We start from the raw sequence: 23,104 nt of genomic DNA, 5'->3' as shown, positions 1-23,104 counted from the left end.
TAAAAGAATACAGCTTTTTCATTCACGTTGTGCAAAGGTAAATGCAGTGTTTAGTGTTTATCAAGGTGTGGGTTGTGACTGCAATACATTTTTAATATTTTAGACTAAATATTAGTGCCAGGTATATCAAATTGAAAGGTAAACATTTTTATTTGCTCTAAGTATTGTTAAATTGTCAGGGGAATTCCAGGCTTTTTCCTCTATTTCAGTCATTCTTCATTATTCACCATGTTAATTTAAAATAACGAATACCCCAAATCAAGTCTCTTCAGGTGCTTCTCAGGGGTTTTGATAAGGACTCGACTTTTGATTAGTTCTTAAATCAGTAATAATCTGTACGGAACTCAAGTTGGGTTGGGTTGGAAAAAACTGCGTGGCACTAGGACCCAGGGGGCTCCCGTGAGCGGATCTAGGGGCCAGATTGCAAATTCGCGGTGACTCAGTCTGGTCGGCTCCTTGCGCTCGGCGGCCGCGGCGGCAGCAGCAGCAGAAGCAGCAGTAGACGTTGGGCGGCCGAGCTGCTAGGATCAGTTCCCCCGGGTTTCGCCGTCCGAGACTTCTTTCGGGGCACTCCCAAGCAGGTCCGAGGCGTCTGGGGAGCAAAGGGGTCGTTCTGGCGGGGAAAAGGGGGTTGCTCGGCGCGGGAAGCCCTCGGGCCTGTGCACGGGGAGTAACATTTGCTCCGTCTCTTCCTGTGTCTGGCTTTATTTGCAGCAAACCAAGATGGAGTATGAGTGGAAACCTGACGAGCAAGGGCTTCAGCAAATCCTGCAGCTGCTGAAGGAGTCCCAGTCCCCAGACACCACCATCCAGAGAACCGTGNCCCACCGCTGACCTGCCCGTGGGGCGGAGAGCGACGCGGGCGGGCGAGTCCCGGGTTGCGGCACGGACCTCGGCCCCCCGGCTCCACACAATGCTCCCCGCGCCGAGGGGACAGCGGGCCGAGCGAGAGTCCGGGTGGAGGGCCCTGCGTGCCAGACGGGCCTCGCCGACCAACCGTCCGACCAGAAATGGGGTGGAGCTGGCGCGGGGTTTAAACTGCCGCCGCATTGGGCCTGGGGTTTCCAGGGCCCTTGCCGTCAAAGTGCTGGAGACCCGACAAGCAGGGGGTCCCAGGCCTCACCCAGGGCTGCTCGTGCGCACACCTGTTGCAAGCTTCCTGGCTCCCAAGTGAAAGTCTCTGGCTCAAAAGGTTGACTGCTCAGTTACCCAGTGTTTACGGAGTTTGCTGGGGTAGCGGTCATATTGCCTCGGTTTTAAAGACCGAAAAGGTTAAAAGCAGCAGCAAAACCTCTGTTGTGAGTGTTCTGTATGGTGCCCTGAACTGTGGACAAATAAAAATCGGATCATTGGATCCGATAAAGGAGACAAATTTATTCACCCAGTCATCGATAGCCTTTTTTTCCCCTGTTATTTTGAGACCAAAGAAGTTAATTCGTTAAACAATTTAAGTCTGCTATTTTTGCAGAAAATCTCGTGATTTGTACTGTTAAGTCAATAGCAAAACTGTAGAATTTGGTAAGTAAGCTCTTTAGGACTTATTTAAATATAATTCACTGTAAAGGTGAAATTATACACAATTCCATGAGAAATTCTGCTAAATAAGTGTCAAAGAAATACTGCATTGCTGTAATTTAGAACCTTTATAGGGGAGGAAGCAAGTAGCTTCTTGGTTAATATAATACTGCTTATTTAAAACTGGAGGGGATAATGCTGCTAGTACCGAGGGAAGGAGAGTAGTTTTGGCATGTGTGGGAGCTTGTATCTGAAACCCTGTGGTAGCCCCGTCTTAATTTCTGTTGTTAGAGCTGTAGGAATGATGGAAGTTGACTGTTAGTTAATGACAGATATTGCATGACACACTTGTTTCTTAAGGTAGCCAAGCCCATAACCACCTTGTAATTTTTTCTATAGCACTATAGATCATTATTTCCTGTTTTGGTACTTATTTATTAAATACCTTTTATATGCCTGGTACAGTGTTTGGGCTAACCATCAAATTTACAGTTTATTCTGTGTGCCTGGAGCATAGTATGCCTTCTGGGAAAGGAACAAATTAAATTTCATTTGGCAAACAGTATTTAAAAATACATATTGCTTTATATTTTCGAGGTGCCTAATGATGGATGATCTTGTTCTTTTGTGACCTTAGGAAAGCAGTTATTTCATTGTTGTTTTTGTGCAGGCCTAATCGCCTTTTGCAAGACCATTAATAAAATTTGGATAGATAGCTTAGGTTATAAAAAAGTAAATTTTATCAGGAAATATTTCTGAAAAATTACCACATCAGCATGCTGCTAGTCTTGGCTGTTGACTAAAGAAAGAAACCGTTGGTCTTTTTCTTCGTCAGAGAAAGTAGACTTTGGAAATTTTCTAGAGAATGTTTTTGCTAGTTGATCTGGTTACTGCCTATTGAGGGTATTCTAGTATGTAATAAATAGCTAATACAGTGTACCTATGGTTTGTATCATAGGTTTAATTTAAAAATAAATTTAGGTCTGCTGAGTTAAAACATTTGAATATTTCTATATAAGAAAACAATTAGGAGCGCTGTTAAACAGAATATTAGAGGTTAAGAGAGCATGAAGAAAGATATAATAGGGCGTTATGTCACCGTGGACTGCCAACAGAATAAAACAACCTGCAAATTTATGTCACTGGAAATGTTAGATCTTGGGGAGGGGGCACAATTGTGGGACCGTTGCAATTCAGTGATTTCTTACTGACCTTATTGTAATAAGATTTGATAACAGACTTGTCTTTAAGTGGCATTTTATGTTCAGTTTTTGAACTCTGTAGAACAAATGAGCCTAGTAAAAGCATTTTAAGTTGAAAAGCCATTTTATAAAGTTCTGTAAATCATCTATAAAGAGCTGTTTTCATTTTTTTGGGAAGCTTTTCATTTTTGTCATTTCTATACATAAATACCTTTCTGGTATTTGAAATTCTGTTTTGAATCTTTTTTTTGGCCATGTTGAGCATTCAGAAGGTAGAACTTGGCTTTGTTGTATTGAATATAATTGATATAAAGTATTAAGTTTAATGTTTCAGCCATAAAGCACCAAAGAGATTTAACATAACCATTAGTGCATTCTTAGAATAGTGTATTGATGATTTTAGTAAGATAACTTCAGTCTTCTAAGAAAAAAAATGCAAGGTTAAAAATACCATCAATGGGATTCCTGATTAAACATTTGAAAATGTTTAATTTCTTCCTTAGATACATTGAGAAGTTTCCTTAACTACTGTTTGTTCTAGAAACTGGAACAGCTCAATCAATACCCAGATTTTAACAACTACCTGATTTTTGTTCTCACAAAATTAAAATCTGAAGGTAAGTAAGGTTTGTATTGCTAAGAACTACTTGGAAATGGCTTCAAGATATGTTAAAATATAGTGAGAGTTACTAATTTCAAAGGTTTGCATTTTATAGTAACCACTGTTGTACACATGTGGAATGAGCAGAGAGATTTAAGAGTCCATTGTAAGTTTAATTTAAATTCTTAATAAACATTCACTTGTTAATTGAGAGTTTTCATAATAAACACCCTCATATTTTATGAATGAAAAGTGTGTTACAAAGTCTACTTTGATATTTTGCTTGATTCCTTGTACATGAATGTCGTAAAGATTAATCCACAGATTGAATGCAGGATTTACTGATTAACTGAATATATGTGGCTTCATAGAAAACAATTGAAAATTCATATAATCATAATGAAAAATCACTTGTAGTTCTGTCACCCCGAGAGAATTTATTACTCTTGATTAATTCTATAGTCTTATATGGCTATATACTCTTAAAATTTAACTGAAATTGGGATCATTCTCTTCATAAACTTCGTGATTTTTTTTTTTTAATGTTACTTATTTCTGAGAGAAAGAGAGACATCGTGAGCAGGGGAGGATCAGAGAGAGAGGGAGACACAGAATCCGAAACAGGCTCCAGGCTCTGAGCTGTCAGCACAGAGCCCGATGCGGGGCTCGAACCCACGAACTGTGAGATCGTGACCTGAGCCGAAGTCGGATGCTTAACTGACTGAGCTGCCCAGACGCCCCCATAAACTTAGTGACTTGTTAAAACTTCTAATGGTATATTGAGCAGTATAATGAAACTTTATTAACTGTTCCTCCATAACGATTTGATGTTTGTTGATTTTTGAGAGAGAGAGAGCGTGAGCGAGCGTGAGCTGAGGAGTAGCAGGTAGGGAGACACAGAATCTGAAGGAGGCTCCAGGCTCTGAGCTGTCAGCACAGAGCCTGATGCAGGGCTTGAACACCCCGCAAGATTATGACCTGAGTCGAAGTTGGACATTTAATTGACTCAGGCACCCCCAGTCTACAATTTTAAACTTAAATTACTTTGATGGCATTTCACAGCCTGAAAACTAGTTTTATTTTTAAATGATACGGTCATTTTATTGTATGTAATACAAGTCATGTGTCCAACTGGACTTCATTCATTAATTTCACAAATATTTATTGAGCACCACTTCATTTCCAGGCTCAGAGACCATGAAAGTGAACAAAATAAATAAATGAGAATCTCTGCCCTCATAGAACTTAGCATTGTATGAGAGGTGTTTTTCATAGAGTTTTTTGAGTATTCCAGGTTCCCTTCCTGAAAGCTGTCAGACACACAAAAGGCACAAAAATATTTGTATTAGAGCAACTGATTAGCTTCTCAGTGAAAGCACTATACCCTGTTCAGTGATGAGTGTTTCAGACCCATGGTGCAATTAGTTTTAAGAAGGCAAAAAACAGGACACTTGAAGTTGGGAAGTCTTAGACTCTGACACTGATTCTGACACTGATTTCACCTGTCTTTCTTTTTCCAGCGATCTAATGCCCCATGTTAGATGGCCAGAGCGTCTGTAAGGATTAGGTGTCCAAGGCTCTAGTGGGTTAATGGCCTTCATGTGTAGTAAAATCCCCCTCATCTTATATTCAGATTTTGATAATTTTGTACAGTATGGTAATTTGTTTTTAATTAATTTTAAATGTTAATTTTAGGGACTTTAATTTGTGGTTGGGATGTAATGGAAACTTCAATACTTTGTAAACCTAAGTTTTAAGAAACTGAAAATTCCTTCAGCATATCTTTAAATTCAGCAATTAACATTCCTAGTTTTTATACTTGATACTTCGTTTCTTAATATAGAAATTTTATTTTTCCCACGTAATTTGTAATAAAGTCAGTGTTACTTTTTTTTTTAAAGAATTTTAATATTTAGGAAAAGAATTTTTCTAAACTATTTTACTTGAAAATTTTAAACTTATTTTTACCAGTTCATGTACTCTGCTGTCCGTGTGCACATTATAAATCCAAATACTAAAAGATTTTTAAAATATACATTCTTAAAGCTTTTTTGAGAAGTTAAGAATCAGTCAAAAGTATTTTTAAAAGCAAATAAACATGTAATTCAAATAACGAGATGTTGGTGTAACTGCCTCCAATTCATTAGTCACCATTTCTCAAAGGACACAGTAGGAACTAACATTTGTATAACAGTTAATATTTCTTCTTGTGCCTTATTTATTTGGGACATAAACTTGCTATATCTCATTTTCTATTTAAAGAAAAAGTTGGCATTGGGATCATCATATTAGTGAAGGAACATAACTTTAACATCTTGAAGTGGAAATGCTTATTTAGTAATCTTTTCACCATTCCTCTCATGAATTTGTTTACACTGAATCATGGAGAAAAATTTTAGATCTGGAATAGACTTCAGATAGAAATTCATCTAATTCCCTCACTTTACAAATCAGCAAATTGNTTAAGGGATTTAGGAGAGGATTTTTTTATGTTAATTAAAATAAATATTTTAATAGAAAATACTTTATATTTTTAATTTTAAATCACTTCCACCTTCTGTTGTGGCCTATTAAAACTCATCTTGTATCATTTATTGTAAAAGCAGTAGTGTGTATTATAAACAAATATCTGTTACTTGAAATAAAACTATAATGCCTGAATTGTCAAGGGCTAACATAAGACAGAAAAGATTATTGCTTATAGAAGTTACATATATGGCTGTTCATTTATTTTATGGCAGTTTTTAACTTGCAAGTGAATTAGAAGTGTTTTTGTTTCATTTTAAGTTATTCATTAGAATGGGTTGTAATTGAAACCGGAAAGAAGTTATTAGATGGTGATATAACAGCTTTTAGCCTATATTATTGTGATGGCCTGAGTAGGATTTATGTGCAAAGAAACTTTGCTACCCCTTTGCCTCTCCATATGCTTCACCCTTCAATATTTCCGTGCCAGTCAGATTATGGGAGCATACTACAAACCAGAACAAGCTTGGGGTATTTTATTTAATGTTTGTTTATTAATTTTGAGAAAGAAAGAATCCCAAATAGGCTTCATGCTGCCAGCACAGGGCCCAGTGCCGGGCTTGAACTCACGAACCCTGAGATCATGACCTGAACTGAAATCAAAGAGTCTGACATTTAACCGACTAAGCCACCCAGGCTCCTCAAGGGTGTTTTATTTTTTTAAAAAGATGTAAAAGAGTAGTGCTGTAATAGCATATCCCGTTCATCACACCAGCTTTTCAGTGTCTTCCAGTCCTTTGAGGAGGGTGATAACTGTAGTATGCATCAAGTGTAGACTTGAGCCAAACTCGTGAGGTTCATATTTTGGCTTCCTCACTTAATAGCTTTGTGTGACTTTGGCAAAGTCCTCAGTTTCTTCATTTGTGCAGTGGGATGATAATTCCTGTCTCATGAGGTTGTGAGGATTAAAAGCATACTATTTGGAATGCACTTAGCAGTGTTTAGGACAAACTAAGCATTCAGAAGATTCTAAACTATTGCTAATATTGGTGGTAATGTCAATTGGTAAAACTTCAATTAATTACAGTCTACGAGTATTAAATTTCTTTTAAAAATTTGTTAACACCCATCTATGGACTAAACATTTTAATGTAAATTCTCTATTTAACTTCTGGAAATTTTTAAATTTTTCTTCCCCCCCTTTTTTTTTTTTTTAGCTCAGAGTCAAGTGAAAAACCTATAAATGAATGTCTATTATTTGTATGTGAAGGTGATCCCATATAGTCTTTGTCCACTTAATTTTTTAATAGGATATTTTTAGTCACTAATACTTTGAGATCAGTAATTGGATGTTTATATCAGGTTCCAATAAACTTGAGCGCAGTGGTCACGTGTAAACTAAATTAACTCTTAAACTAAGTCAGTGGTTCTCAACCAGGTGCAATTTGGCCCTCCCTTGTCACCCACTCCACCCCTGCAACATTCCAGACATTATCTGGACACATTTTTGTTGTTAAAACTTGGAAAGGTAATACTGGCATCTATGGGCAGTGGTACTGCTTCAACATCATAGGATGCAGAGGACAGCACCCGTTGAAAAATTAACTGAGCCACAAAGTCAGTGCCAAGGTTGAGAAACCCTGAACTACAATCATGGAGCTAATCTTTTGATAATTATTTATGATACTTTTTTTTTCCTTGCTTTAGCAAAATTATTGGAATGTCACAATCAGTTTTGAATAAAAGTATTTTAAAAGCATTCTGGATACATTTTGAAATGAAAACTACTTTAAAACTCAATATTTTGTTACAGATGAACCCACAAGATCATTGAGTGGTCTCATTTTGAAGAATAATGTGAAAGCACATTTTCAGAACTTTCCAAATGGTGTAACAGACTTTATTAAGAGTGAATGTTTAAACAATATTGGTGACTCCTCTCCTCTGATTAGAGCCACTGTAGGTAAGTTATACTGTCACAGTACGTTTATCCTCTTTGTAACTGGATGGTTTTTTTGAGATGAAAGACTGTTTTTTTTTTGTTTTTTAATTTTCTTTTAAATTTGTTTGTTTTTGAGAGAGCGCGGGAGTGAGCATGTGAGCAGGGGAGGGGCGGAGAGAAAAGGAGACACTGAATCTTCAGCAGGCTCCAGGCTCCAAGCTGTCAGCACAGAGCCTGACATGGGGCTCAAACCCACGAACCGTTAGATCATGACCTGAGCTGAAGTCGGACACTCAACCATTTGAGCCACCCAGGCGCCCCAAGATGATAGGCTATTTCTATAGGAATTTTTGTTACCCATTTCATGTTGAATTGTGAGGGGGGAGTTTTTCATTGCCACTTTTAAGTGCTTTGGAAATAATGTTAATAATTATTGTAATAAAATCCCTTGTTTAGTAACACCAGACTCACTGGGGGTTGCTTAATCAAAGTTGGTTAAAATGGGGGCATTAACAAATGTTATTAATGTAGGATCACTGCCTTTTCTTTTGAGTTCCTTATTATCTTTCTCCCTGGTATAATGCATCAGATATAATTTCCCATTTCGCTTTTACATGGAAAGGAAATTCTATAAAACAATTTAAGAATAGGACCTTAAATACTACTGTGTTCTACTCTTGTTTTTAATATTTGCTTTGTCTAATTACAGCAGTTAGTTTTAGTCTTTTCAGGGTGTTCAACTTGAGTGAAAGAGCGACTGTCCATTTATCTAATATTGATTTAAGATGTTTGTTTAATTATAATAGCTGGTATAAATAGGTTTAGGAGTAAACACAACTGACTGTAACATCAACTCGTGGAAGCAGAAATAGGCGGGTGAACTCTAGAGTGGCCTTCTAATGGGTGGCATTCAGAATGCCCTGGGCCTTAAGCAGCCAGATTGTACAGGGACCTGGAAAGCTTCTGTTAATCTGGCAGGTTGGTTGAATGGAAGTTGGTTACTGATAACTTCCACAATGATTCAATCATTTTCATTAAAAGTGATTTTAAATGGAATGGGTAGAGGGCATTTCTGATATGAGAAAAGGGAATCCCTTGTATATTCTGATGGACCCTCATATGCCTTCCCAGTGTTCTGCCAACTCTTGACACCGGTAAAAAGAATGGAGAATGTATGCCAGACTTGTGAAAAAAAAATTTTTTTTTAATTTTGTTTTTGATGTTTATTTTTGAGAGACAGAGTGAGCGTGGGCGCACAAGCAGGGGAGGGGCAGTAAGAGAGGGAGACACAGAATCCAAGGCAGGCTCCAGCCTGTCATTACAGAGCCCATCTCAGGGCTTGAACCCATGAATTGTGAGATCATGACCTCAGCCAAAATCGGACGCTCAACCAACTGAGCCACCCAGGCACCCCTGGACTTTTAAAAAACTTTTTAATCATAACAGCACATATTAGAAATGTTGCCAAGGAAGTTTATTTGAAAGGACCACATTTCATTGACTGTGTGATAATCCTTTAGACAAATCTGAAATTATTTCTCTTGTTTAAGAACATGTGATTGGTTTGTAATTTTATTTTAGTGACTGTCATTTATGTGTGTTTATACAATGTGGGAAGGTTTCTGTACAATTAATTCATAGAAATAGCATTACTGGGTCAAGGTGTGGTGTTTAAACATTTAAAATTTTAGTAGGTATTGCTAAGCATACCAATTTACACTCCCACCTTTGTTATGTATACTGAGTATTACAATTTTTCACTTTTTGCAGGTATGCTAGGCATTAGAAGATTTTTTAGAAGTGGTTGAAGTGATATGGGCCAGTTAAATTTGAATGTGTTGGTCTTTGAACATTTAATGCTTTTCTAGCAGAAGTAATGAGTGTCAGTATTCTGTTAGTTCCAACTTGTAGCTTGCCATTTAATTTTTATTATGGCTTGTTTTAAGACATTTTGTTTAGGCAGAACCAGAGCTTTCTCTCCCCCTCAATTCTTACAGATTTTAACTTTAGGAAAGAATAAATGGCAAGAAGGAACAGCTCTATTATTGACCTTGCTGGTTTTGATCTTACTTGAAGACTATTTTAAGGGTTATGTCTGAGAATGCTTTCAATACATTAATAACTTTACCATATAAGTAAGAATTCTTTAGTGCGGAGTACATACTGACCAGCAACTTTACATTTTATAGCTCTCTGCCATCAAGAGCAACTTTCTCAAAACTAACACTGGAAAATTCAAAGACCATTATACACACAAACAAGTAGATTTGCTGCAGTAATAATCATGGAGTATTTATTGTACTTATGTGCCAGGCATTTTTTTTTTTTTTTTTTGCATATCTCGCTGAATTCTCAAAATAACGAGAGAACACTTTTTTTTTCACTTTTACAAATTAGTACTTTGAAGTTTAGAATACATGTAATTCACCTACTATCAGAGTTTATACAGATCTTACGGTACTAAAAGATGTATAATCATCAAACATACTACATTATATTATGTTAAATTTGCTAGGGCAGAGAAAACATTAACACAAAACTTCTTGCATTATTACTGTGTTTGTATAACACAAAACCTTTGTGTTATGTATTTGTATATTTGAAAATTCATTAACTGTCACAACTGATCTACACGACACAGTTGAAAGAATCCAGTCAGAGTGACATGATCTGTCAGCATGTGCCCTTCAGCCTCCAAGATCCAAGATCACCTTGCCAGTGATTGAGCCCCATAAGTGGGAACTTGTGGAGGAGTGTGTAGGTCTTCCCACACCAGGGGGATTATTGGGGACCCGATGATTCTCAACTGATGGCTCATCTGCTATCACTCTCCCTACCATGGTGTGTGGCTGAGATCCTAGCTTAAATCAGAGAGCAGATTGCAGCTTTCTGAATGTATTTTTGTTTGAAACTAACAGACTCCTACTTATCATCCAGTGATTAACCACATTTTGGCATGTTTTCTTTCTACTCTTGTTGTATATAACTTCTGTAAAGTAGGAACACTTTTGACCCTTGAACACAGGTTTGACTGTATGGGTCTGTTTATAGGCAAAAAACATCTTTTTAATAAATACAGTCGATACTATAAACATTTTCATTATATTTTAATAACATTTTATGTAGCTTACCTTATTGTAAAAACAGTATAATACATGTAATATTCAAAATATATATTAATCATCTGTTTATGTTGTCACTGAGGCTTCCTGTTAGCAGTCGACTGTTAAGTTTTGGGGGGTCAGCAGTCATGTGTGGGTTTTCAACTGAGCGGAGCCTTTGCCCCTAACCCCTGAGTTGTTAAAGGTTAACTTTAATTTTAATGAGGGCAAGTACTGCTTTTTTTGGAAAAGGGCAGCAGTAGTTGCCCTCTTTGTAGTATAAAAAGAATAGTCTTTTTGCGCAGATAATTGTTAAAATACAAAAGAGGNTGAACGTTAACTATTTACATGGTGTGGAGGCCCTGGGCTGATAGGGGCATTTCAGTGAATGCGTGCGCATGCGTGCATTCACACGGCAGTACCTGACATAATCCAGTCAGATTTCCTAAAGGTGTATGTTTTCTTTCAAGGTATTTTGATTACAACCATAGCCTCCAAGGGAGAATTGCAGAATTGGCCTGACCTCTTACCAAAACTCTGTAGCCTCTTGGATTCTGAAGATTACAACACTTGTGAGGTAAAGAAATTTGCTTCTTACATACTTTTTCTTCTCTACTTTTCTCGTCGTGTTGTATATTTGTAACCTTTGAGAAAAATAATTCCTCTGAAACCTACAACTTCAAAACTTAGAAGCTTCAAGTTACCCTTTTGCTTTGCCTTAGTGACCATTTATCTTACTGTTTTCTTTAAAGACTGTTAAGCTATAAAGCCTCTTTACTGTAATTCCTACAAGGAAATACAAACATATAATCCGTGTGGTAGTTTCCAAAGATAGATTTAAATTTAGCAACCATGAGTACTTTTTTGCTTTATCTAGATTGTTTCGCTGCCTCTTATGTTATGACATGTCTACAGTATACGTAATCTAGTTTTAACTGTGTAGTAATTGCGATCTCTTAGCTGTCACTCACTGATCAAATCATCAAATCAGAAGCAACCTTTCCATATGAGAAAGGGAGTTTGTGTGGATTTCTCATTTTAAGTATCTCTTTAATTAGCCAGCCTCTAGTTTGTGTAGAAATCTGTTTTGAATGGAAACCATTTGAGGTGTTTTGTTTCTTCAAAGGCAGGGACTCCTCTCCCTCTTAAGAAAGAGCAAGGCTTGCAGGCAGGGAAAGTACTGGCATAACCTAACAAAAAACTCAGGGGGTCTTTTGACTCAGGCGGTGTGTTGCAAGATCTGAAAGAGAAAAAGGAGGGACTAGAGAGAGAGAGGCGGAATGAGCAGAGGGGTCTTTAAAGCCACATTTCTCCCTCCCTATAAACAAAACCAACTTACTTTCCCATGTATACATTTCACGTATACATCTAATAATGCCTTAGAAATACACTGATAAGATTTCAGAAGAACTAAAATAGTAATTGTATTCAGCCATTAAGTAAGAATTGATTAAAATTTAAATCATGCTTTGGTATAGTGGTAACAACATGAAAGGAGATCAAAATTGTAAAAAAAACAAGCACTTACCAAGAATAAAAAAGTTAAAACTACAGTAATCATGAAATTATGGAGCTTCTACATAAGTCATATTTTAAATATTTACTTATTTTGACAGCAGGGGAGAGAATGTGAGCGGGGGAGGGGCAGAGAGAGGAAATCCCAAGCAGGCTGTGCACAGTGCAGTGTTCAAACCCACAAACCATGAGATCATAACCTGAGCAGAAACTGAGATTGGACACTTCACCGACTGAGCCACCCAGGCACTCCCATAAGTCACATTTTAAAGAGAAAGTATTCTTCTATTAATTGTACCAGGAAAGTAAGCACCACGTTTCTGCTTCTGATGGAATTAGAAGCAGTAAATTAGATGTACGAGGTAGTTAGTAGGTTGCATATTGTATTCTGGGAGGACCTCTAAATTAGCCCCTTTGATGTAAAATCGACATAGGGAATTAGGTGCCAATTTGAATATTTTGTCCTTTTAACAGATTTTGTCACCATTACCCAATGAATGGTTTTACATTTAAGTAATTTTTAGAAGATTTAAGGTTCTTTTTGACTTAAAATTGACAAGAATATTTCAGATGAAGTTAGCTTTTTCAATAACATTTATTACAGTTCCTGCCAATCAAAATATTCTCTAATTTTAAGACATTAAATGCTAAGATAAAAAAGTACTATTACGTTTATTTCTTTTTTTAATTTTTTTTTTTTACATTTATTTATTTTTCAGAGACAGAATAAGGCAGAGCATGAGCGGGGGAGGGGCAGAGAGAGAAGGAGACACAGAATCCGAAACAGGCTCCAGGCTCTCAGCAAGCATTCGGCATAGATCCTGACACGGGACTCGAATCCATGAACCGTGAGATCATGACCTGAGCCGAAGTCGGACGCTCAACCGACTGAGCCACTCAGGCGCCCTGTACCATTAGGTTTAAACTGTTAACTCAGTGGTATAATGATTTCTGTATTAAAACTGATGACTAAACTTAAAGAATTTATGAGGCAGTGTTTTATGAGAGCTGAGAACATTAATTCATACAAATTAGTCAGTATTCCTCAGTTTGCTTTTAAAATGGCTTCATTTACTGGGCGCTTGGGTGGCTCAGTCAGTTAAGCGTTCAACTTCGGCTCAGGTCACAATCTCAAGGTTCGTGGGTTCATGCCCTCTGTCAGGCTCTGTGCTGCAGCTCAGAGCCTGGAGCCTGCTTCGGTTTCTGTGTCTCCCTCATTCTCTGCCTCTCCCCCACTTGTGCTCTGTCTCTTTCAAAAATAAACAAACATTAAAAATAAATAAATAAAATGGCTTCATTTTCAATTAATTCTAATAATTTAAATATCTTTCACAGGGAGCATTTGGTGCCCTTCAGAAGATCTGTGAAGATTCTGCTGAGATTTTAGATAGTGATGTTTTAGATCGTCCTCTCAACATCATGATCCCCAAATTTTTACAGTTCTTCAAGCACAGTAGTCCAAAAATAAGGTATCAAGGCAGTCTCAAATTAGTTTATAAACTCTAAGCTTGACCACTTTCATTTTGTATTATCTAATATTTTTGTGATTGGCAAAAGGTACAGATATTCCACACAGGTGAACCTTGGTAGTTTAACTGTATGCCTTTCATAGCAGAACTCATGACGTGAACTTTTTTTGGTGAAATTGTCATCCATTATAATAGTTCTCTGCCTTCTAGATGGTATGCTTCAAAAGTCTTTTGTGTAAGACTGAATTCATTATGTTTTGGGGTTATTGTTGTTTTGTTTTAATTTATGAATCTCGCCAAGTACAGGAACCTTCATTTGCAGCCATGTGGTAAAATTCCTCCAATAGGACGTCTGAATTATTTAGTCATTTCAGTTTAAGCACTTTACATCTAATTAAAAATACTTGGAACGTGAAGGTGGAAGAATTTTTGAGTACACTTTGCAATCAGTAGGGCCAATTGACCACATGTTAACGTTGGCCTGCTTTGTTTTCCTTTATATATCCCTTGTTCCTTAAACAGTGCCTAGCATAAAGTTGTTGAAACACTATATATAGAATATTAAATTAGCCTTTGAGTAATGATACTTTCATCATGATACTTTCACACTGTTGAAGTGTGTGAGACTCCTGTAATCTCACCAAAAGTTGCCCGGGCTCTTGTACTCTTTTTTTTTTCTTTTTTCTTTTTCCTTTCTCTCTTGTTCTGTTTTAATCTAACTTTTGTCCTTTATCATTACTGTGGAAAAGTCAGTGCTCTTTTTTGATTGTCATTTGTTCTGATTTTTATTATTTCCCTTTGTCAGTGCTTCATGCTCTTAGGAAGAATGATCAAACACCATATTACTATTTAAAGTAGAAATTGTGCAGGATCCCAGAGGCAGTTATTTAAGGATATCTAATTGCATGAACTTTATGCATAGACTGTAACTGTTTAGGTGTCCATTGGAGTTTATTCCAAGATTCCAAGCTGTATTCCAAAGGATTCTGGTTTCAACAAAGTGACCAGAGGGTAATCGGGAATCTTTCTTGCTTAAATTCTTTATTTAGTTCTTTTTCTTTTATCTCAATCCAATTTTAATTACTTTTCTTCTTAAGTGGTACTTCATGTAGTGTTCTCAGAGTAGAAATTTAATAGATGCTTAACTTAGGGTAGTGTCATGCGAACAAGTAATAACATTGTTAAAATAAACGATTACTCTTCCTAAAAAAGTTACAGAGAGGGAGGGAGGCAAACCATAAAAGACTCAAATACTGAGAACAAACTGAAGGTGGATAGGGGAGTGGGGGAAAGGGGAAAGTGGGTGATGGGCATTGAGGAGGGCACTTGTTAGGATGAGCACTGGATATCATATGGAAACCAATTTGACAATAAATTATAGTTAATAAATAAAGATATGTTACTCTTCCTGATGTAGTTAACTAGATAGAGTTCATGTTCCCTAGGAAGTCTTCTCTTAATCTCTCAACTAAGGTGATGAAAGAAAGTTATTTGCATATTTTTCTTCACTCCTAAGAAACTCACTATTTTTGTGGCCCAGTTCTTAACAATTAAAAAGAAAAACAAAAATCCAAAAAGGCATATTCCTGGCAATTGGCATTTGATCTTTTGGAGAAAACATAGATTGTGTTTTGGAGCAATCTGAACAACGGTATAATGTGATCTTACTCGTGTGTGTCTAAAAGGTTGTAGTGGGGTTTGGCACCACAGAAGTCAGGAAACCAGTTAGAGCCTATTGGAGTAATCCTCGTAGGAAATCACGGCTTGGACTAGGGAAGAAGTGGAGGTAATAAGTGATTGGATTATGGGTGTGTGTTTTTAAAGGTAGTGCCATTAGGAATTGCTGTGGCATTGAGTTTGACTATGTCTGAACACAAAGACTGTAAACTTTCTCATTTTTAGTTTTGAAGGAATGTATACCCATTATGTATATCCGTTATGCCTCTGCCCACTGTTCACAGTTCTCCACTATTAAAAACATGCACATGTCTTTTCTGAGTCCCTCCACTTTCAGAGAAGTACTAATGTAATGCTCTGCAACCTATGTTTTTTGTTTATATTCTGTGTGAAATACATCAAGAATTTGACTCATTCTTTTCAGGGTGTGTATGTGTATATGTGTGTGATATATATGTGCGTGTGTGTATATATATATAAACACGTACATTTATGGCTCTATATACACCATGATTGTTTTACAGAGGAATATTTTAAGTTCTTGTCAATCTTCTATAAATAGAAAATGCAGTGAGCATATGTTAAATGTTAAATTTTGTTTCTAGGTCTCATGCTGTTGCATGTGTCAATCAGTTTATCATCAGTAGGACTCAGGCTCTGATGTTGCACATTGATTCTTTCATTGAGGTAAGATTTATCTCTCTCCCCTTTCCCTCACCCCCATTTGCTTTTGGGAAAGTTAGAAAATGTTAAATTATTTGATAGTATTAAAATTGGATACAGTGTAGACGTTGTGATTTTTGTTAACTAAAAATAAAAGCACTTTTCCTCTGTTACTGATTTTTTTTTAAAACAAATATTGATTATGGAATTTGGGTGTTTAATATCTTGAGTATAAATTTTTTTTGTTTGAATGTACTGTGTAAATTAAGGTCTCCCAGCTCTTTTGCAGTACTTGAAACCTGAAACATTGGTGAATTTCAATCATCTTAGCTTGATAAAGAATCTGAACACATAGACTAAAAGGATGGTGCTCATTGGTTTCCATTGTAAAATTAAATGTGTCATGGGGAAAAAATGGAACTCTTAAATCTCACAAGCATTTCTTTTTTTATTTGTTTTTTGTTTTTATTTATTTTTGAGAGAGAGATAGAGACAGCATGAGCAGGAGAGGGTCAGAGAGAGAGGGAGACACAGAATCTGAAGACAGGCTCCAGGCTCTGAGCTGTCAGCACAGAGCCTGACACGGGGCTCGAACCCATGAACCGTAAGATCATGACCTGAGCCAAAGTTGGACGCTTAACCGACTGAGCCACCCAGGCGCCCCAAGCATTTCTAAAGTCCCTTTTACCTTTTTGATAAAAACAGAAAGACCACAGCAGCATTATTTTCTGGCCATGAATCCTAAGCAGTAGGATATTTTCAGAACTACTACCACTTGATCACCACAATTGTGAACAAGTTGTTAAAGTTCCTTAAGGACTTCACTTTTATTGTCATTAAATCAAAGTTAAATAGTCCATTCTTTTTGAGCTATTCTTAAAAATTTTAGAGGCTGTACTGCTAATATTTTTGTTGGGAAATTCTAAGAAAGGAGGGAGAAATGGTGTCATCTTTTCCCTTATTACTTAAATTGCCAAGCTGCTTCCTGAACATCTGTTAACAGTAGACTATGAGAAGTAGCCATAAGGATCCTCTAGCCATTTAAAAATTGAAACTGGGAAAAAAAAAAAGTTGAAACTAAAACCTGAATCTTCTGTGGATGTTTGCCGAATCCTGCTGTGAATTAGGCATTGTGCTTCGTGCTAGGGGTACATAAATAAATGTTACGTCTCAAGGTGTTAGCAGTCTGGTTTGGTGTAGAGGATAGGGGATAGTCTTACAGACTGCCTGGGTTCAAATCTCTCCACAGCTGCTAACCTTGGGTACATTATTTAACATGTTTTCGATTTCATCCTGTATAAAATGAGGCTAATAATCTACCTAGTTGGATTATTAAAAAGATATTTGGTGTAGCTAAATTGGAACAAAGCCTGCTGCATAATAAGCAACTCCACATGTTAGCTACAGCTGTTATTTTTTTAGAAGTAGTAACTAGTTTTAATAGTATTTCCTTTTAGTATTTCACAGCTTAAAACAGGAACAGGGTAGATATACCAGCATCCTATACAGAAATATAATTTAGAATAAAAGATACCAGAATATCTCTCTGAAAACAAAACTTCTACAGAACCATACTCAGCAAATAGAACATCTCCAAACATTTTTTTTTTTTAATCTTTTCCATTTTAACACTTCTTTCCGACTTGATAATCGTACAAGATTCAACTAGTTCTCCATCCTACAAAGAGCAGTAAACCTCCAGAGGAAGCCTCTGACACAAAGTAGGCCCTTGATAACCATTTGCTAAATGAAGAAATGGATCATTTATTTCTTGAATTATCACTGTTTTCCTCAGGGATAGAGGTTATGTCTGCTGAGTCTGACAATATTGAATGAAAAGTAAATTGGTTACTATTATGTGGCTAAGACCTACCTTGGCACAGCCAGATAGTCATGCTTAAGACAACATCAGATTTAATGAAGAATGCGTATTGAACCTATAAGCAGTGTCATCAGAGTATTCTCTGTGTAAAATATATATCTGATTAAAAGAGGAACTCTAGAGGTTTGAAAGGATCCGATGCAGAGGGAGGACTTGGGGAAATCGAAGTTTTTAAAATTCTACAATAGTACTTGACATACTGTCACATTTGATATTTGAACTTCTCCATTGTCTTACCCTTTGTAATAAGATTTCTAGTTCATCTATTTGGAGATGTTTTTGTGGTTTTGGTTTTGGTTTTGAAAAGATTGGTGGATACATCAAATTTTTCTGTTCTCAATGTTTATGGGGGAGGGATTGGCACAGCATGAGTTAGGGAGGGGAGAGAGAGAAGAAAGAGAATTCCAGACAGGTTCCACGCCACCAGCACAGAGCCCGATGTGGGGCTCGAACTCAACAAAACCGTGAGATGATTGATGGCCTGGGCCAAGATCGAGTCAGATGCTTAACTGACTAAGCCTTCCAGGTGCCCCCACATTAAATTTTTTTAATGATCTTTTGATTACTTTAATGCGTGTGTATACATAGATAAAGGAAAATTCAGGAATGAGAAGGGAAAAGGTTTACTGTTTCTTCTTATATCTCCACTTTGCAGCCTCTACAAAAGACAGCTTACTGGTATAGGGAAATGAATCTGGACTTAAAATTCCGTGAAAACCAAATTCAGATGCCCCCTGGGTAGGAAGTTATGTTAATTCTCAACTTCTTTATCTATAAAATTGTATAAGAACATCTTAGAGAAGATTAAACAAAATAGTCTTGTTTGTTCTGGTCCTTTTTCTCCTAACCTTGGTGACAAACCTGTTTAGAAAAACATAATTTTGCTTGCTACTTTTACTATTTTATTTTTTTTTTTAGTAGTTGACTCCGAGAATAAGTAGTTTGGGGTTAAGTTGTTGGAAACTCAGCGTGCATTTCCAGTTATTGGTACTTTTAGAGAATTTATACTTATTACTACCTTAAGAATCAAAATTGGTAGGAATGATACTCTGGTTTCTCTTCAGATCGCCTGAATCTTTCGCCTTTTACAAAATTGGTAGGAATAATCTCTTGACAGACAGTAATTTTAAAGGAAAGTCAAATTTTATTTTGAAAATTATCTTCTTCTGGGTGAGGGAGATGAATGTCCCATGTCCTAATGACATTTTATTCTCACAAACCAAAATTACCTTAAAACACACCCAATCAGGGACACCTGAGTGGGTCATTTGGTTGAATGGCCAACTTTGGCTCAGGTCATGATCTCCGAGTCCGTGGGTTTGAGCCCCATGTCACGCTTAGCGTTGATAGCCAGAGGCCTGCTTCAGATTCTGTCTCGTCCTCCCTCTGCCCCTCCCCCACTCCTCTCCCTCTCTCTCTTTCTCTCTCTCTCTCTCATAAAGATAAACATTAAAAAAAAATAAAAAAACCTCACATCCAACCATACTGTCTCCTAAAGAATGGCTTTAGGTCATTTACCAAAGTCATGGGCTTTGGCAGTTATCATCCTACATCTTATTGTCTTAATAACCTAATATTGCAGGCCAATTAATTCTGTCTTTATTTGTACCTTCTTAGAGTTTCTTTAAATATTACCAACTTACAGATGACTGGTTATTATGCTTAACAAGAGAAAATTATTTCTCGTGCAATAGAACCTCTTCGCATTGGCTGGTGATGAAGAACCAGAGGTACGGAAAAATGTGTGCCGGGCACTTGTGATGTTGCTTGAAGTTCGAATGGATCGCCTGCTTCCTCACATGCATAATATAGTTGAGGTAATACACATGACTCTTCTTTTTCTCCTAAGAAAATCCTTGGGGAAAAAATGCATAAGGTCAAATTTATTTAACAGTTTATTTAACATATTTGTTGGGGGTGAACTATGAAAACCATATGGCCTTAAAATTATAGGTTACCTTTATGGTGACTTTTCTTCCATGAGATTTAAGATGCTTATAGAGAGGGAATGTTATTTAAAGGGGTAGATGGCTTTTAACCAAAATAACTAGGAAATACTTAAATTATTTGTGTTTACTAGATATCATTTAGACTAGATGATCACTAAAACTGTGGTAAATTAATAGCACATTCTTGTGTCATTGGAATTTGGAATTAAAGTGTTTGTTTTCCACCCGTAACTGGTAAAATGATCTGATCCACTTAAGATTTATGGTAACAGTGAAATTTGAGTAGAAAATACATAATCGTTATAGTTTTTTTTAAAGACTCTTTGAATCCCTTTGCGATTAAAATAATTTTACTAGGAAATTCGGAGTATGGTGGTCATAGGTTACCCATGTTTAAAGGAAGTGTAGTACATAGCACCAAGATAAAATTATTATTAGAACAAAATAACTTGTTTGGGCAGTACTAAGTACCACTAGTGTCAAACTGTATCACCTAATTTTCATATTATTGGATATAGCTGTGTGTGAGTAGTATATAGCTTTGCAAGTATATTAGAGTATTATTTAGATCCTCCTTTTCACCTCCAGAGATTTATATGATGTGGAGAGGGAAGATTTTTTAAAGGATGAGGTCTAGGGGCGCCTGGGTGGCTCAGTCAGTAAAGCATCCGACTTCAGCTCAGGTATATGATCTCATTGTTGGTGGGTTCGAGCCCTGCGTCAGGCTCTGTGCTGACAGCTAGCTCGGAGCCTGGAGCCTGCTTCAAAATCTGTGTCTCCCTCTTTCTCTGACCCTCCCCCGCTCATGCTGTCTCTCTCTCTCTCTCAAAAATAAATAAAATGTTAAAAAAAATTTTTTTAATAATAAATGAATAAATAAAGGATGGGTCTAAGACCTGTAAGGAAAAGGCTAGCATTGATATTGCACAGCAAGTCCTTTTCTTACTTTTCTTAAGCATAAGGAAAGATCACTGTAGAGACAAAGGTATGTAGCAGTACTAAATGGGAATAAGGTACATTTTCTCTGATGAACTAATTCTCTAAAGTGCTTAGAAGAATCAGGTGGCGTTTTTACAAAGTTTAGTGAAAGTTGGAGCTAACTAGAAAGTTAAAGACATTTTATTATTTGCTTAGGGCCAGTGTCACAGCTAGGAAGCCTCACTAAGAGTGCTGAGGTTCTTTTTTTTCAGTGATACTGAGCCTGGTGGTAGGACATGCTATGGGATGTAGTGGGGGCTGGCCTATCACATCTGTTATGTTGCCGCAGTTAGCCATGTGAAATGTGGCAGTCAGGCAGAGAGTATGTACAAAAGCTTCATCATTTGACCCCATTTCCATGTCCAGATACATTGGGAAATCATGTGTGTGCCTTTGATTATATTTATTTTGTTTTTGCATATAAAGGTTTTCTAAAGATGGGCAGACACAAAATTTGGTTAAGTATTAAGAACAGATGTTCCTATATGAAGAGTGAATTTGGGTTGGCATGTTCAAAGGACATGATAAACCTGTTTTCTCAGAAACTACAAATTATAGTAGCACTATGAAATATCCCTAGTTCTTTCCAAATTAAAAAAAAAAATTAACTTTTGTAATTGTATAATATGTATGTATCACTTTACGTTGGTGAAAATACAGGAGACAGCTTGAGTTGTTATAAGAAGATTCTTCATTTTAAAGAGAGGTATAATGGACTTTTTTTATTTTGATGTTTCTAAGAAGACAATGTTTAATTGTTAACACATCTTTTAAATTTTATTGGTTTCATAAAACAAAATACACCTCTACAGAAAGAAGCAGATAGGCCAGACATGCTTAGCACACTTTTCATTAAACAGACTTCTAAAGCAGTGGTTCTCAAGTTTGGCTGCATTTTAGAATTGACTGAAAAACTTCAAAAATCCAAAGCCTAGGTCTTTGGCTACACAAGGAATCACAAGGCTACAGCAGAGGATGACCATTAACTTGCTGGAAAAAGGTTAGGTTTATTTTAATTGTATGATTTAAACTGATTAATACTAATGCTTTGTTTCTAGTACATGCTACAGAGGACCCAAGATCAAGATGAAAATGTGGCTTTAGAAGCCTGTGAATTCTGGCTCACTTTGGCTGAGCAGCCGATATGCAAAGATGTGCTCGTAAGGCACCTTCCTAAGTAAGTGTTCCTTAGTGCTACTTTGTTCTTACACATAACAGTGAGTCCTCATTTTTATGTTTTTAGATCACATTCTTCTGCCATTGGGGAATGAAGTTCTAAAAAAGTCAGACTTCATTTTACTTGGCATAACTTTTGGTTTAATAACTAAAGGGATTTTTCAGGAAGCAGTTTTTTTGGGGGGTTTTTTGTTTTGATTACATGGGAGTGGTTTATTCTATAAATCATCTTTTTTTTTTTTTTAATTTTTTTAATGTTTATTTATTACTGAGACAGAAACAGAGCATGAATGGGGGAGGGACAGAGAGAGAGGAAGACGCAGAATCCAAAGCAGGCTGCAGGCTCCAAGCTGTCAGCACAGAGCCCTATGCGGGGCTCGAACCGACGAACCATGAGATCATGACCTGAGCCAAAGTTGGATGCTCAACTGACTGAGCCACCCAGGCACCCCTCTAAATCATAATCTTAATTTTGAATAATTTATGTGACACAGTTCTTTTTTTTTTTTTTTTTTTAATCCTGTTAATTTGACTGGATTTTGGGGGGGATTTTTTTCTCTCCAAAACTAATTTTCCAATAGTTGTGATGCAATCAGATTTTTGGTTAGCCTATTATTAAAAGTAATGCTTAACTTTCTTCTGAAAAATTTTTTTTCTGTATTAGTACCATATACCAAGTAACATTCAGAGTGGGGAAAGAATTAAATTTGATAGTATGTTAAATCACTTCACATGGTATCTAGCTCTATTTAGTGCTTAAAATTTTGATTAAACAAACATACTGTTTTGTGGTTTGCTCTTTTCAGTTGTGTGTTGTGCAATTTCCTCTTTGTCCTCAGTTTTTAATCTTTGAGTACTATTCTAGCATGTGCATACTGTTTTATATTGGACTCTTGTATAACTGATATTTACATTTGCTGTTTTTTAATGTTTATTTATTTTGGGAGAGAGAGAATGAGCAGGAGAGG

General features: G+C 36.7%; 1 protein-coding gene across 1 annotated transcript in view; it reads left to right on the top strand.

Annotated features, from left to right (window-relative positions):
- The first annotated feature begins 452 nt into the window (after positions 1 to 452).
- The window catches only part of TNPO1 (transportin 1), a 57,664-nt gene continuing 35,012 nt past the window's right edge, over positions 453 to 23,104 (top strand). Inside the window, exons 1-9 of the mRNA XM_077759954.1 lie at positions 453 to 581; positions 715 to 826; positions 3,257 to 3,334; positions 7,598 to 7,747; positions 11,298 to 11,404; positions 13,678 to 13,811; positions 16,094 to 16,175; positions 19,728 to 19,850; positions 22,019 to 22,137. Of these exons, the coding sequence (XP_077616080.1) occupies positions 724 to 826; positions 3,257 to 3,334; positions 7,598 to 7,747; positions 11,298 to 11,404; positions 13,678 to 13,811; positions 16,094 to 16,175; positions 19,728 to 19,850; positions 22,019 to 22,137 (896 nt within the window). The 5' untranslated portion in view covers positions 453 to 581; positions 715 to 723. The remainder of the gene's footprint in view (positions 582 to 714; positions 827 to 3,256; positions 3,335 to 7,597; positions 7,748 to 11,297; positions 11,405 to 13,677; positions 13,812 to 16,093; positions 16,176 to 19,727; positions 19,851 to 22,018; positions 22,138 to 23,104) is intronic.

The sequence above is a fragment of the Crocuta crocuta genome, unplaced genomic scaffold (genome assembly GCF_008692635.1).
Source record: "Crocuta crocuta isolate KB4526 unplaced genomic scaffold, BGI_CrCroc_1.0 scaffold162, whole genome shotgun sequence".
NCBI lineage: Eukaryota > Metazoa > Chordata > Mammalia > Carnivora > Hyaenidae > Crocuta > Crocuta crocuta.
The sequence above is the reverse complement of the archived record's forward strand: the minus strand, read 5'-3'. Positions and strand labels throughout refer to the sequence as shown.